This window comes from Lampetra planeri, chromosome 46 (assembly GCF_965212315.1).
Source record: "Lampetra planeri chromosome 46, kcLamPlan1.2.h2, whole genome shotgun sequence".
Taxonomy (NCBI): domain Eukaryota; kingdom Metazoa; phylum Chordata; class Hyperoartia; order Petromyzontiformes; family Petromyzontidae; genus Lampetra; species Lampetra planeri.
Genome location: NC_136152.1, coordinates 7608534 through 7622856, shown reverse-complemented (window position 1 = coordinate 7622856; position 14323 = coordinate 7608534). Strand labels below are relative to the sequence as shown.

The 14323-nt window shown below is 50.8% G+C and overlaps 2 protein-coding genes across 6 annotated transcripts in view; one reads left to right on the top strand and one right to left on the bottom strand.

Moving 5' to 3' along the window:
• KHK (ketohexokinase) overlaps positions 1 to 11349 on the top strand; it is a 36071-nt gene extending 24722 nt beyond the window's left edge. For 4 of the 5 annotated variants that reach the window (XM_078615274.1, XM_078615276.1, XM_078615277.1 and 1 more), the window contains 2 exons: positions 1049 to 1206; positions 2876 to 4516. In XM_078615274.1, coding sequence (XP_078471400.1) covers positions 1049 to 1206; positions 2876 to 2970 — 253 coding nt within the window. In that variant the 3' untranslated portion in view covers positions 2971 to 4516. Of the gene's footprint in view, positions 1 to 1048; positions 1207 to 2875; positions 4517 to 10946 lie in introns of those variants that run through there. The other variant, XM_078615275.1, reaches the window with a different exon arrangement.
• The window catches only part of LOC144733383 (protein zyg-11 homolog B-like), a 30584-nt gene continuing 21819 nt past the window's right edge, over positions 5559 to 14323 (bottom strand). The window contains exons 10-17 of the mRNA XM_078615273.1: positions 12407 to 12457; positions 11200 to 11361; positions 10384 to 10431; positions 9452 to 9519; positions 8998 to 9127; positions 8283 to 8335; positions 7342 to 7439; positions 5559 to 7054 (exon numbers count right to left, since the gene is read on the bottom strand). Of these exons, the coding sequence (XP_078471399.1) occupies positions 6894 to 7054; positions 7342 to 7439; positions 8283 to 8335; positions 8998 to 9127; positions 9452 to 9519; positions 10384 to 10431; positions 11200 to 11361; positions 12407 to 12457 (771 nt within the window). The 3' untranslated portion in view covers positions 5559 to 6893. The remainder of the gene's footprint in view (positions 7055 to 7341; positions 7440 to 8282; positions 8336 to 8997; positions 9128 to 9451; positions 9520 to 10383; positions 10432 to 11199; positions 11362 to 12406; positions 12458 to 14323) is intronic.

Sequence of the window (14323 nt, the reverse complement as noted above, 5' to 3'; positions counted from 1 at the left end):
TGGGGTGGGGTGGGGCAGTGCCGGATGATCCTAGTAGCACAAGTAGCTACATATATAACTACGGGCCCCGCACTTTCAAGGGGCCCGCGCTAAATGCTTTCAAGCTATCAATTCCGGTTCAGTGATTCTGCACTTATACTATAGTACTATACTGCCTTCAACTTTTATGAACGACTGGGTGTTTAAGGTTAGTGATTTGTCATATTATCTGGCTGTATAGCAAATGAAAAAATCCAATTACTTTACTATGCAAGTAAAAATTTTGTCTTTTAATATTTATGTTTTTTTTATTTAGGGCCCCTTTATAACATATGCTACAGGCCCCGTACTAGCTTCATCCGGCACTGGGGGGGGGGGTGGTCCAGGGGATAGGAGGTCGAGGGGTTAGCGGTGAGGGTGGCCTTGGGAAATATTCCACGAGGAGCTGAGCCCGAGTGACGTGGCCGCTGCACAATGTCCCCACGACTGCAAGTTCGGGGCGTCGTGGTGGCTTGGACATGTTAACTCGCTCACCTGGTACGCAGGAGGTTGTCGATTCGATCCCGACCCTGATGCCTGTATATTTAGAGTTCGTGGTGTCTCTCTCTCCCTGTGGTCGTGTGGATTTTTATTTGGGTCCTCTGGTTTTTCCTCCACATTTCGAATCAACGTGCATTTTATAATATTTGGCTGCTATACATTTCTACATGATGATAAAGCCACTTCATTGGGCCATTATTTGTGGCTAGGCTGCTTCTTAAAAAGAGCTTCATAGCTCAGTGAGCCTTGCCTGTTAAAATAAAAAGAATGGTTTTAGTTTACCAACACTTGGTCCCTGGGGCAGTGAGTCCAACTTCCCCCCCCCCTGGCGTACGGTCCGGTCTCACCAAATTCGAATTCTCGCAAAGTTTCTTTCTCCTCCAATGTCGATCATCGTATTGTACCGGGCTCGCGTTTTGTCGCAACCATAAACACATTTTAAAAACTAGTTTGGTTCAGTAGCGCGTTGCCGCAGCAGCGTAGGGTTCACCGAGCGTTCTCCCTGCCCCTGCAACGCGCGCCGTGGCAGCGCCGTCCTGGTGTGTGCGTGGGGGGAGCAGGGGGCGGCGGCGACGGGCCCGGGCGGGGAGGTGGCGCGCTCCCCTGCGTTCCCGCCGCCCACCTTGGTGGACACGCTCGGCGCGGGGGACACCTTCATCGCCGGCGTCATCGCGGCGCTGTCGCGGGGTGCGTCACCGCACGCACGCACGGGCACACGCGCGCGTGTGCATACACGCAAATGCGCGCACACACGCGCCACTATTTTATTTATTATTACGTTTTATCAGGTAAGTCCCCACTGAGCTATGTAGCGATTTTTCACAAGCGCCCTGGCTGTTACAAATGATAGCTCGACGAAATGGCTTATCGTGTGGAAATTTATAGCAGCCAAATACTGTAAACGCATGATTCTAAATGTGGAGGGGAAAACCGGAAGACCCGGAGAAAAATCCACACAACCACGGGGAGAACTTTCAAACTCCGAATATACAGCAGGCGTCAAGGGTTGGCATCGAATCCACAACCTCCTGTATACCAGGCGAGGTTGTTAACATCGACACACGCATGGCATGGCTCCACTCGTAGATACACGCGTACATAAACGGTCATATGCGTGTCTGTGTGTCTATGCACAGATACATCTGTACATCCACACACGGTTACACGCGTGTGTCTACAGATGCACACACACAGTCGTTCACGCAGATACCCATGTGGAACCAAAGAACCCCCATATAGCCTTTAACAGACTGTTGGGGCAAGAGCTGTCAGTGAACACCTATAAAGGCCAGCGTGACACACGATGGGGTGGTGTGCTTAGCACCACACTAGGCTCCCTAGTGTGTTTCCCCAGTGGTAACGTTTACACACCATTCAGATATTCATCACTGATGTTGGAAGTGAGCGAACTCGGGTCGGCAGGTTCGTACCGCAATTCGCTAACCACTGCGCCACACACACCCAACACTCACGGGGACATTCATACACGCAGATGCCGATGTACACACAAGCAGTTATCCGCGGACATACGTTCACACATTCATTCCCATAAATACCCACGCGCACAGATACATGGTCGTACACGCACAAAGTTATTCATAAAGATACCCACTCACACCCACGTGCACAAACACACATTAACGAACAGTAAGTGCGTTGTGTGTGTATGTGTGTGAAAGGGAGTCCAATAGAAGGAATCGTCTGGTAGGGATTTTATTCAGATCTTCACACCACGTACACCATGACACGTGCACACCCACACCATGCCTTCTCTCCTGGAGCCCCGAGCACACGACACAAACCCCTGATCCACATTCTCTCTTCTCGAACTCTCTAGAAGTTCCTCTCAGGCCCTGCTTCTTTACCACCAAATATTCCCCCTTTCAGTCTCCTCCAATCCCGTATCCTTTTACGCGGCTTCGTTATCTTCTGCCTTTGTCTATCTTGGGTGCGGTCCCCACCTGACTTCAGCATGTCTCCACGCGACCCCTACATCAGATACACAACGTGCACGTGGTGCGAGTGATTTGTGTTGGGGAGTGATAGTGTAAGAGTGGTTACGAATCCGGTGACCTGAGTTCAATTGCCGCTCACGACTACCATCGGTGTCGAATGTCTGAACCGGTCTTGGGCCTCCGCTAGGTTGGCTCGACCTGAACGAGTGCCCCGTGCAGTGTGTATATATTACCACTGGGGAGACAAAGGTGGTCGGGCATGGCGATAGCCACACCATCCCGTCGCGTATCAGATTGCCCTTCATAGGTGCTCGCCCTAGCAATCTGTCAAGGCTACACGGGGTAATCTTTGTTGTGTACGTGCATGTTCACGTAGAGTGTGTTTGTCTCCGTGTGGCCAGGCCAGTCCCTGCAGGAGGCGCTCACGTTCGGGTGCCGTGTCGCCGGCAAGAAGTGCGGGGTTCAGGGCTACGAGGGCCTGGGGGAGCTGTGCTGATCGCTCAGGGCCACGGTGGCACCTCCGCTTAGCACGGTTGGCTACGTACGGTGCGAAGGAAGTTCAACGTACATGCAAGTCAGTGCCATGTCGAGTGCTTATAGTGGGTCGTGGGCTAGACGAGGTGTTAGGTGAAGACTTCACACCAGAGACTGGGCGAGGTGGGGGCTAGAGTTAGTGGCCAGGGTTAGGATAGAGACCATGGCTTGCACCAGTGTTGAGCCAAGTTAAATGTCACAATTTTCCTGCACGTTAAATTGTTGCACGGCATCCCACGAGAGGCAATTCAGCTGCCTTGCTTCTGCAAACGTCGGCAACCGATTGAGCCGTTCAATTCAGCCACAGCCAATGTGTTGAGTTCTCGCCCTGGTTAAGCAATATTCACCCGAGCTCGTTTATAATAATTATACACGAGGCCGGGAGTGCTGACCACCACCCCCCCCCTCTCTCCAGCCTGGACGATCCAGCCCAGCAAGATTCATAGGGGATCTAGGCAAGCAACTGCATCAGCTTGACCTATGAATAAACCATATTTATTGAAGTTACAATTGATACAATGGGTGTGAAATAATCAGGGTGTTGTATTTACCTTCGTAAGGATTGTTGAATCCCAGTTGCTGATTTAACACTCGAAATACAGCGTGACAATGAAGGCACGATGGACGAGGCAGACATGAGGTCATAACGTGATCCCAGAGTGCCTTCTTTGTATCTGCAACAACCACAGAATTTGGTTCAAACAAGCCTCGACTCTACAAGTCGAACCGTTCCAGAGTTTTGATTGTACTGAATTCGTGTTGCTGAAATTAAGCACTCTCAGAAGGCCATGGAGTTGTGTAAAAAAATCCGTTTCATGTGGAGAGAGGGATATGTTAATATTGACAACATTTATACATTCTTGCAATAAAATTGCATCATTTGACTTGGCTTTAGGGTTGATAATTAATCATAGAACAAGCCCAGTGTTAGGCTTTAAGTGAGTGAGCAAGGATTAGTATTTGGCGATTGGTCAGGTCTGTTACATTCAGTGTTAACATTCAGGTTATGGTTACATTCTTCATTAACATGACAATTCAGATTAGCTGGATGAGTTACAAGTTTGGTACTTTCATTGATGTGACCAGGACTATTTAGGGCTATGGACTAGGCAGGCAGTGGTCTTCATGAAAAGTTGCTCTTGAATGATTCAACCGTGCTGAATCAAGCTGCCTAATCTGCTTTTTGGTCTGAAGAGGCCATACCCAAGTAGCATGAAGATAAACCCACAAGGTTTGTCGCGAACACGTATGCTAAAAACATCACCCATCGCTATCAACCAACTGCCCTTCATGGTGATAAAAGAACTGTGATGATTCTGATGATTGTAAAGTATTTAAAATACATTTGTAATTAAATGTGTTAAGGTGGAATGGGATTTTTTTAATTGCCAATGATTGTGATTGTTTTTTCTAATCAAATAAAATTAACTGTGATTCCAGTGGTGATTAAGTAAATGTTGTATGAGAATTGCATTGTAAAAATAAACGCATAGCAGAAAAAGAATTAACGACCACTGGTTATGTGGTCATTATAATGATCGATGGGAATTTACAGGAAAAATAACGAAGAACTTCACAAAGAGGGCAAAAAAGTTGGGCTCAGAACAAACGAGCAAAACAAGACTCAGGTTATAAGGCGGAACACGTGCCATTGTCACACGGTTTCTGCGCGGCTAAGCGGTAAAAGGCAGTGTATGTGGAATGATACAGTGATGCGGTGGAGTACCCTTATCTCAGTTCTTCTTCCTACCATGGGATGACTGCAGGATGATCTTTATAGTGCAAACGTGATTCAGTAACTCGGCAATGGCTCGCTTCACGCCACTTGAACCGGAAGCGGCCTCTGGCGTGAAGGTGATCGATTCAAATGTAGGAAGGAGAAACAACACGGCGCACAAGGGTGGCTACAGCGAGCAGGTAGTCACTTCCATCCTGATCGGTGGCTCCACTTGACTCGAACCTCCCACACGAGCCTGGAGCCTCTCCTTGCCCAGAGACCTTCATCAACACCGTCGTTATCCTCGTGAAAGGAAGAAATTGCAGCCACCCCAAATGGTGGGGCTGCGAATGATCGGTCTCTCCCACACTCTGCCACCTTCAATATGGAGGAAAAACGGCACCCGCCGCGTGATTGAGCCCCGATCCCCAGGCCCGATGCAGAGCTTGGGAGAATTTCACGCAAGAGCTACCGGTAAGCTTTCCAAATCAGAGGGGTTTTCGTAGGCCTCGGCTCCTGAAACTCACCAACAGACCCATCCCTCGGAATCCTCAAGACTGCGGGGGCAAAACCCATCTCAGCAGTGGTGCTGTGGTTGAAAGTGCGTGGTGCAGACGTAGGTTTGTTGCAAAATCTATTTTACATTGCAAGAGGTCAACTCGGTCAATTATCCCTCCGGTTGATAAAAAGAGTTCAACTTCGTGAAAAGTAAACAGTGGTTGTCCTTTGGGGAATACAAGACCCTGCTATAAAAATGTGCAATTTTTTGTTACCACCGACTCAAGATAAACAAAAAAGATGACCACTGTGTAAAGTGCGTTTGAGAACAGCAATACTTTTTAACTTTTTTTTTATTCAAAGCAGAAGTCTTTTGATACAATGCAGTATGGAACAGATTCATATAAAGCACCTTTTTAAAATGTTTTTTTTTATCATCTTATCAATCCATCCACTTTGTAATCTGGTGCAAAAAAGGGAAGAGAACAAAAACCCCACAAGATCCGTGATGCAGTGGGGCTGAGATCGTAGAGCGCGAGGGAGGAAGGGATGTATGTAGCGTTTTCGCTGGCTCGCTGGACAGAGTGGTCATCATTCGTGTGGGCAGCAACGCTGCACAAAGAACCAGCTCGTGTGTAGTCAATTATTCACCATATTCACATGTACAATAGACAACGGGTTCTTTTAAAATCGCCCTTGTTTTTAATCCGTCAGGATACGAGTGTGGCACCTTCACAAATTACATTAATATTTAATACTAATAGTGTTTTTTGCGGTGCTACAGTCGGTGTAAGGATGACACCATTTCTCCCGAGTCACGTTGAGCATTGTTTTCGGTGCCGCCGCCACCACCGCCGCCTCCTCAGGTGCTTCCGTGCGTCGGTATCTTGCAAATTACTCCTCTTTCTTGCAAAATCCATGTAAACCAGTCTTTTGCGTAGGGCAGCAGAGGTGTGTAACAGTCTAGAGTGCATTAGCGCACTTATTAATGCACGTGGGGGGGGCATGTTAATTTGCAAGACATGCTGGGATTTGCTATCATCATCTGTTAGGGGCCAGAGTTAAATATATCTATATTTTACAAAGTAAGATTGGGTACACGTAGCGACAAGTACCGTGAGTTGGGGAGGAGCCCATTTTCCTGGCCACGTGACTTTGGGGAAATGTGCACACTGCCCCGACGGGATGAGCCGATGGCACCAATTGCATGCTGGGTAGTAAATGTGCCAAGCAGGCCTCCGGTGCATGCTAGGAAGTGCTACCAGCAAGTCCCAGTGCCCTCCCGGGTGTTACCGCTTCCCATGCCCCATTGCAGGCTGTAAAGCGGGCACATGTTGGCACCGGTGCAGAATGGGAGACTTGTTGCCAACAGGTAAAGTATTCGCAGAACCCAGTGCATGTTGGGTCCACCGTTCAGAGCCCAGAGCATTCTGGGAAAAGTGTCTGCTATCATAGCCCAGAGCATGCTGGGAAACGTTCCTAGGACTGCACTCACCCTGCGGAGAGGGCGGCTTTGGCTAGCCCCAGGGCATGCTGGGAGCAGCAAGGTACTGGGGTGGGGGGGGCACGGCTGTGCCGTGCTGCGCTTGGCCATCAGGTGGCCTCCTGCGGAGCACCCCGTGCCTTCACGTAAATTTAGGCCGAGCGGACCTAGCGGATGGCCGGGGAGGCTACGAGTCGGGGGCGGCGCAAGCGGTGGCGTGTGCGTCGAGGCGCTGGAGCACGCTGGCGGCGATGGCGCGGACGTGGCGTGCGGTGCGGAGGCAGCGCTGCAGCCTCACGAGGTGCGGGCGGCCCCCCTCCTCCAGCAGCATGCTGCAGTAGCGGCCCGCTGCTCCACACGGACACAGTACACACACAGAGGGAGCAATGTGACACAAAGACAAAGATCCTGCCCGTGTAGCCTCAACAGACTGTTGGGGCAAGTGCTCTTGGCGAGCACCTATTAAGGCCAGCACAGTCTGGCTCGCACCTTCAGCTCGGCGTGTGAATGCTCACCCCGCATCAGTTAAGGCCGAGTCAACCCAGGGGATGTCCAGGACCGGTTAAAATAAAGTGCAGCAGTGAGTGTAGTGTGCAGCAGGGTGAAGTGTAGCAGCGAGTCGTGCAAAGCCGTACGGTTCTTGCTGCACACGTGCTGCATGGCCCACACGGCCCACAGCTGCACGGCCGAGGCGTCGGCGCACTTGAGCAGCGGGAAGAACGGAGAGAATGACCTGTGAACACGCGCACACAAACACACACCACTAGAGATACAGATTCCCCATGTAGCCTTCAACGGACGATTGGAGCAAGGGCGTATAGGGAGCACCTATCAATGTGTCAATGTTAGCCATGGTCGGGAATCGAACTCGGGTCGCACGGTTCGTAGCGCGCGGGCACACGTACGCGCGCACGCGCGCGCACGCGCGCATGCGCGCGCACACGTACGCGCGCACGCGCGCACACGTGCGTGCGCACGCGCGCACGCGCGCACACGTGCGCGCGCATGCGCGCACGCGCGCACACGTACGCGCGCACGCGCGCACACGTACGTACACGTACGCACGTACGCGCGCACACGTACGTACGCGTGCACGCGGACAGAGGGGTGACTGAGCAGCAGCAGCAGCCACACTTGGCCGCCTCGCAGAAGCGACAGCGCTACAGCTGAGATTACAAAAGCCAAACAACACACGAGCACATCATAATCATCATCGTCGTTGAAATAATAAAGCAATCTAACGCGCGCAATATTTCACAGTCATCATAAATGAGCGTAACCTTGAGGCGCGGAGCCGAGCTCGGTGTCGCTTGAGAGCCAGGGGAGAGAGGTGGAGCCTTTAAGCGTGCATTAAAAGTCGGTGTAGTAGATTGAATGTTCAGTGGGATAGCGTAGCTGCAGCATCAATGCCCAGGGTATGCACGTCAGGTGGGACTCTGTTCAAATGAAGCTGGACTGAGAGTAAACAAATGGCACTGGGAACCGGCCAACTCGTGGCAGGAGGAACCGCCACAGGGCCCTGGGGTTATTTCCCATCGGCGATGAAATACGTTCATGAGCAGCATGGAAGACTCACCTGTACGCAACCATCTCGCAGTCTGGGGAAGTCCAGCCAAGGATGGCGCTTTGCTAAGAGGGGGGAGGGGGGGGAGGAGAGAGTTGAGCGGGCGAGGGAGAGCGCGAGTTGGCATCGGTTGGCGTAGCGTCCATGCAAATCTGCGCATCATCATGTGAATGAGTGAGTGAGTGCGAGTCGGTGAGGGGAGTGGTGGAGCAGCGGTTAGCATGCTGCGCTACGAACCCATTCCCGCTCACGGCCAACACCAGTAACGATTATCTGAACCGGTCCTGGGCCTCCTCTAGGTCGACTCAGCCTCAATTGAGTACCAAGTGCGATGTGTAAAAACGTTGCCACTAGGGAGACAAAGGCAGCCAGGCATGGTGCTGGCCACCCACCCCCTCGTGTGCCGTGCGGGCCTTCATAGGTCTTGTTGGTGAGCGTGGGGTAATGTTGGCGAAAGAAGTTCAACATACATACCTACATTGTGTGAGTTGGTGAGGGAGTGTGGGCTGAGTGAGTGAATTTGAGTGTACGTGTGGGGTAAGCGTCCGAGTTAATGAGTAGGTGGGTATTGAGTGAATGAGTGGGTGAGTGAATGGGAAGTGAATGGGCGAGTGCGGGATAGGGGAGTGGGTGCGTGAGTAGGGCGAGTGCGGGGTGAGTAAGCGAGTGCACGCGTGAGTGTGGGGTGAGAGTGCATATGGGGTGAGAAGTATGGGGTGAGCGGTACCAGCTGCTGGAGCAGCGTGGCGCGTAGTCGCGGCTCCAGTCTCCACGCCGCCTCCCCGCGGTACGTGAGGTGAGCGATGATGCCGGCCGCAAAGTAGCTCACCTCCACCTCACCACTCGACAGCAGGGAGCTGCACGCAGCACGCAGCACAGAGCACGCACGTACAGCACACCCACCACACCCAGCACACAGCACACGGTACATACAGCACACGGCACGTACAGCCCGTACAGCCCGTACAGCCCGTACAGCACGTACAGCACGTACAGCACGTACAGCACGTACAGCACGTACAGCACGTACAGCACGCACACGGTATGTTCCACACACCGCACAGCACTGCCACAGTTTTCAACGCACCGTGCGGCACGCCCGCTGCACAGCCGTTCTCGGCGTGGCGGAGGGTGCCGTGGTGTGCCGCGGTGTCGTGGGGTGCCTGCGTGCTGCGTGTTACCCGATGTGCTCGATGAAGCCCTTCCTCATGAGCTGCGGGTGAAGCTCCGTCACCTCCGCGATGTTGTTCTGCGAGACACGGCACGGCGCGCACGTACGTCGTGTGTGTGTTTGTGCAATGGTTGTGCCGTGCCGGCCTTCATCAGTGCTCGCTAACGGCACTTGCCCCAACAGTCTTGACAAGGCTACAGGGGGGATATTTGTTGGCTGTGTATGCGAGCCTCCAGCCGGCAAACCTTCGACACCTTACGTCGCCTCAAGGTGCACCTAGCCTGGCACGAGCGCCGTCGTGACATCACCGCCACTTGGTGAACGACAGTTGGCTGTTGTAAGGCCTCACCAGACTGAGCTGTCACGTGGCCAGCAGGGGACCGCACGGTGGACGCCGCGTATAAGCACAGCACAGAGGAGCCACTCGACCTCTCTGGCCTCTCCATGTGCTGTGAAGAACGGCCATTGTCCACAAGCACACGTGGCCTCGCTCCCACAGGGTGTGCTTGTGTATGTACGCATCTTGAACTTTTCGCGCCGTACGGAGCGAACCGTGCTCATCGGTTGGCTCCGCACGGTATCCAGCTCACATAGCTAACGGGCAGCTGGCACCGTCTACGCTGATGTTCGAGTGTCGTCCCCTCCTCGTAGGTGTGGGCTTTCTCCACGAACGAGCGAGTTGAAAAACAATGACATTTGTGCAGGGTATGCTCATACTTTTAAATGTACCATCTCATAAGTGCTTTGACTGCGAGTATCCCATTCTATTTTTATTTTACGAGGTAAAGCCGCTCGCTCTCCCACCGGGCCGCCCGGGGTCTGCTTGCATCCTCTCGGCTTGTGTTCCCTACGAGACGCAATATAAATCCACGCCGTGGCGTGCTGCTGCATCTCACTCCATGCACGTGCGCGTCATATGAAATGTGTGGTTGTGTAGCTTACCAGCAGCCCCAGCACCTTCTGTTGTACTGACGGATCAGTGGGGAAAGTCTGTGGAAACATTCAGCCAGCATCGTCAATTCAAGGGTCTGTTGTTTAACCAACCGATTGACATATTCACACTATCTCTTGCAATTGAGGTAATGTTTCGCCTACATGGCAGTGATGCACACGAAGACATCATCACCGTCGTTAGCATTTCAATAGAACAGAACACAATATGGAAGGATTAAAAATTCAGGCAATGGCCCCTTCAGCACAGACACAGTGTGGGATTGAAAGACTGATAGTTGCAGATGGCCCTTTAAATTCCGACGCTTGAAAACACTGGGGAATTTGAAGGAAGTTTACACTGACAATTTTTTATTGACAAAAGAAAAGTTTTCTATGAGCAGATACTGAGTAGCAAATAAACCCCTCCACAAGGACAAAATGTAAACACGCAGTGGTTTAATTGCAACATCATTCAGTTTGGCATGGCAGAAGTGTTGCACGGCAGTGCTATTGATGAAGGTGGTCAGATTTTAATGTGGAACAACAGTTTGTGTTTGTGCGTGTGTGTGAAGGAGGCTCGTGAAGGACGCTACTGGGCAGTTGGAGGCAGTCGCCCTCCAGCAACAGCAAAGGGCAGAGAAGTGGCGTACCTGGTGCGGTGTGGAGTAAACATCGCCACTAGGGAGACAAAGGTGGCCGGCGTGGTGTTGGCCACCCACACCCTCGTGTGTCCTGCCGGCCTTCATAGGTGCTCGCTAACAGCACTTGCCCCAACAGTCAATGTTTAAGGCTATATGGGGGATCTTTGTCTTTGTGGCTTCTCACCTCCAGCACGCGCATAAACAGCTCCAGGCCCTGGTTGTCGATGAAGTGCCGGCACGTGGTGGGAGATTCGTCCGTGAGGTTCCACAGCGCGCTCAGCGTGAACTTGAGCGTCGTGTCGATAGCAGACGCCGCCGTCTTCTGCTCCACGATGTGCAGCAGTTTCTGTGCGAGATGCACGGAGTGGTCGTTACGCAGCCGCCCCGCGACACCCACCCCCCCCTCGCCCACCCCCCCCCCCCCTCGCCCACTCCCCCCGCAGTCCCACGTGCAACGTGTACACGCTGAACGCTGAGCATGTGAACGTTCCCTTTGCTGCGATTTCGTGAATCTTTAGATTCACGAGTCGACTTAAAATGAGTTTCCATCAAGTCTCGTGTTTATCGTCTCGTTTGTCTCGTGTCCCGCTTTGTTTTTATGATGGCGAGTCGAGTACTCTACTGTGGCGAGTCGGATGATGAGGTATAAACCCAACTCAGACGAAGACTTGATCATTTCATCCGGTAAGGCCCCAATTAACTAAGCAGCTCTGTTACAAGGACGGCCACAGCCTAAGACTGTTAGCAGTGGTGGCAGTTACAGGACATTGCAGGGAGGGGATGCTCAAAATAACCGAGAGCAAAACCAAAAATGTATTCACACGCAAAACTGATATAATCATTACATGAACTATGATCATATTTGAGGCTCCATATTTACTCGAGCTAAACAAAAGCGATCAAGTTCTCAACATGTATCGTTTATAAATACAATATAATATTTAATAATGTGCAGCCATTCCCTTTGTTAATCCACTGCTCCACCGTGTGTCGCTTAAGGGGAATGTGACGATGCTGGTCAAGGCCAATTTGGTGAAGGGGGAGGGGGGAGGGGGGCAGGTTCAGCTCACACTCGCCACCGACGTGAGTCGTGGCCAGAATGGGAGCGAGTTTGCTAGGTGCACAGTGCAGTGCACACAGTGCTGCGCCACCACTCCCATCCTGCTTAATGAAACTCAACCCAACGGAGTCCAATTGAAACCTGGAGTGCTGCGAGGAAGTTGTATTACTCCGAACAACCACTGCTAGATTAACGAGTCCAGGGTGTCAGAAGAGCCGGCTCGGCTCTCTCTGGCGAGAACAGAAGCATGAACAATAAGAGACTGTGTGACCTTTTCAAAGCGTGTATCCCTTTCAGGACGGTGGCTACATCAGGCTGCTGAGATTGTCACCTTGACGATGAGCAGCTCAGACCCCAGCTGTGCTGTCTGTTCTGTGGATAGCTGCAACACAAAGACACAAAAACACACAAGACAAAGATCCCCCATTGAGTGTGAAAGGCGACGTGGGCCCAGCGGTGTTAGGGAACACCGAATCAATCAAGCATGGCCCACGAGGGGAGGGTGGTGTGGCCAACACCATGCCCAACCACAGTTTCTAATCCACAGGGACCGATATCATCTACAGGAGGCTTATGACGGGTTCAAATACCAATTGCTGCAGGTTTTAATGTTTTTTTACTTTTACCAGGTAAGGCCCACTGAGCTATATTGCTCTTTTTCAGAAGCATGTGCTTACACCTACGGAATCTTTTTGGCTGCCGTCTGCTTCCTGCTCAACCCTGCATGCCCACTCCTCAGTGTCGACTGCAGCTGCATTTCACTGCCGGGACTCCAGTGGGGTCTCCCCCCCCCCCCTCCGCTTGTGGCTTCGCACTGCGGTGTCGATAGACGTGACGTTGGCGAGGCTAAGGTGCCGCACCCTGAACAACTCTGGACTGCCTTGCAGACACTCAGACTTCTTGGACTTGATATCTGTTATTGTTATGGTGATTGTGTTTTTGCTTGATTGTATTATTGGAATTTACTTTTAATGCCCTGGCACTGGAGATATGGTTATTCTTGTCGGACCTAAAATATGACAGTCGTGTTTTAAAAATAACTCTTTTGTATCACTCGTTATTATTAATTTCCAACGTGTTTCCTCATTGCACGGCAAAATTACTAAAGTGCAAAGATCCTATTTCTTGCATGTTTGTGGATATCTGCTATAGATTGGCCCTAAGTGCCCCTTTCATTCTGGATCCTGAAAGTTTGGAGCTGCTTTGGCAGCTTTTGTGGGTTGGTGAAACTTCCAATATGATGAATTTACAAATGTAAATGAATCTCCCTGTAGCAGACCGGGCGATTAAAACGGAGCCGTGTTACAAACACATTTGCCCAACGGATTACATTTCGGCCGACTGAATATTTGCAGTTTGCCCAAGAAAATATCAAGGATTCATGAGAAACAAACATATTGGGTCTGGTGGACTGTGGACCAATTGAGCATAGATCCATTTCTAGTTTGAACAATTCAGACTGCACGGATAGTTCTTCTCTACAGTTTTAATACCTCCTAAATAAGCAACTCATGATGTTGCAAATTTAGAAACCATTCTTTTAAGCCTTAAGCAAGTTTCTAGGAACAGCAAAGCTGAATTATTAGTCCTGGGGGATCTAAATTACCAGGGAGAAAACCCCTTCATAAAATGCTTAAAATAATTATCAATGACTTAGATGGGAAGTCACTTTATATGCCCAAAAGTATCCTGTCAAACACTCTTGACATGATAGTGTCAGCAGTGTCGGTGATCCTGGTATTCGTGATCACTGTTTTGTGTTAAGCACTAGACGTGCCATATTTAGAAGACCCACACACACACATACACGACCTTTTGACAGGAACTAGGTCTACTCAGAATTTCAAAGTGTTCTGCCAGAAATTTAAAGAAGTGCAGTGGGATTCTTGCAATGATATTTTAAGTGTTTAAATATTGTATTTGAATAAAACAATTATTGTATGTATATATATATGTTGGTTGTCTCTTAACTGCAACTCTTAAATATGCTTTTGTTAATATATAATGCAAGGTTAGAAACACTTGGTCTGTTCTCTGCAGTTTCCCCGAGTGAAAAGTGGGCTAGGTTTTGGACAATCCTAGCCAGCTTGCTCGAAAACGTAAAGAAGCAAAGACGACAACACAAACGTCGTGGCTTACATCTACGGGGCTTTCCACGTGAATGTTTCCCGGTGACGGAGGCTGTTATCATGCCATTCGAGACCTTTTATAAATCTATAGACTCGACAAACAACACAACGTACAATGG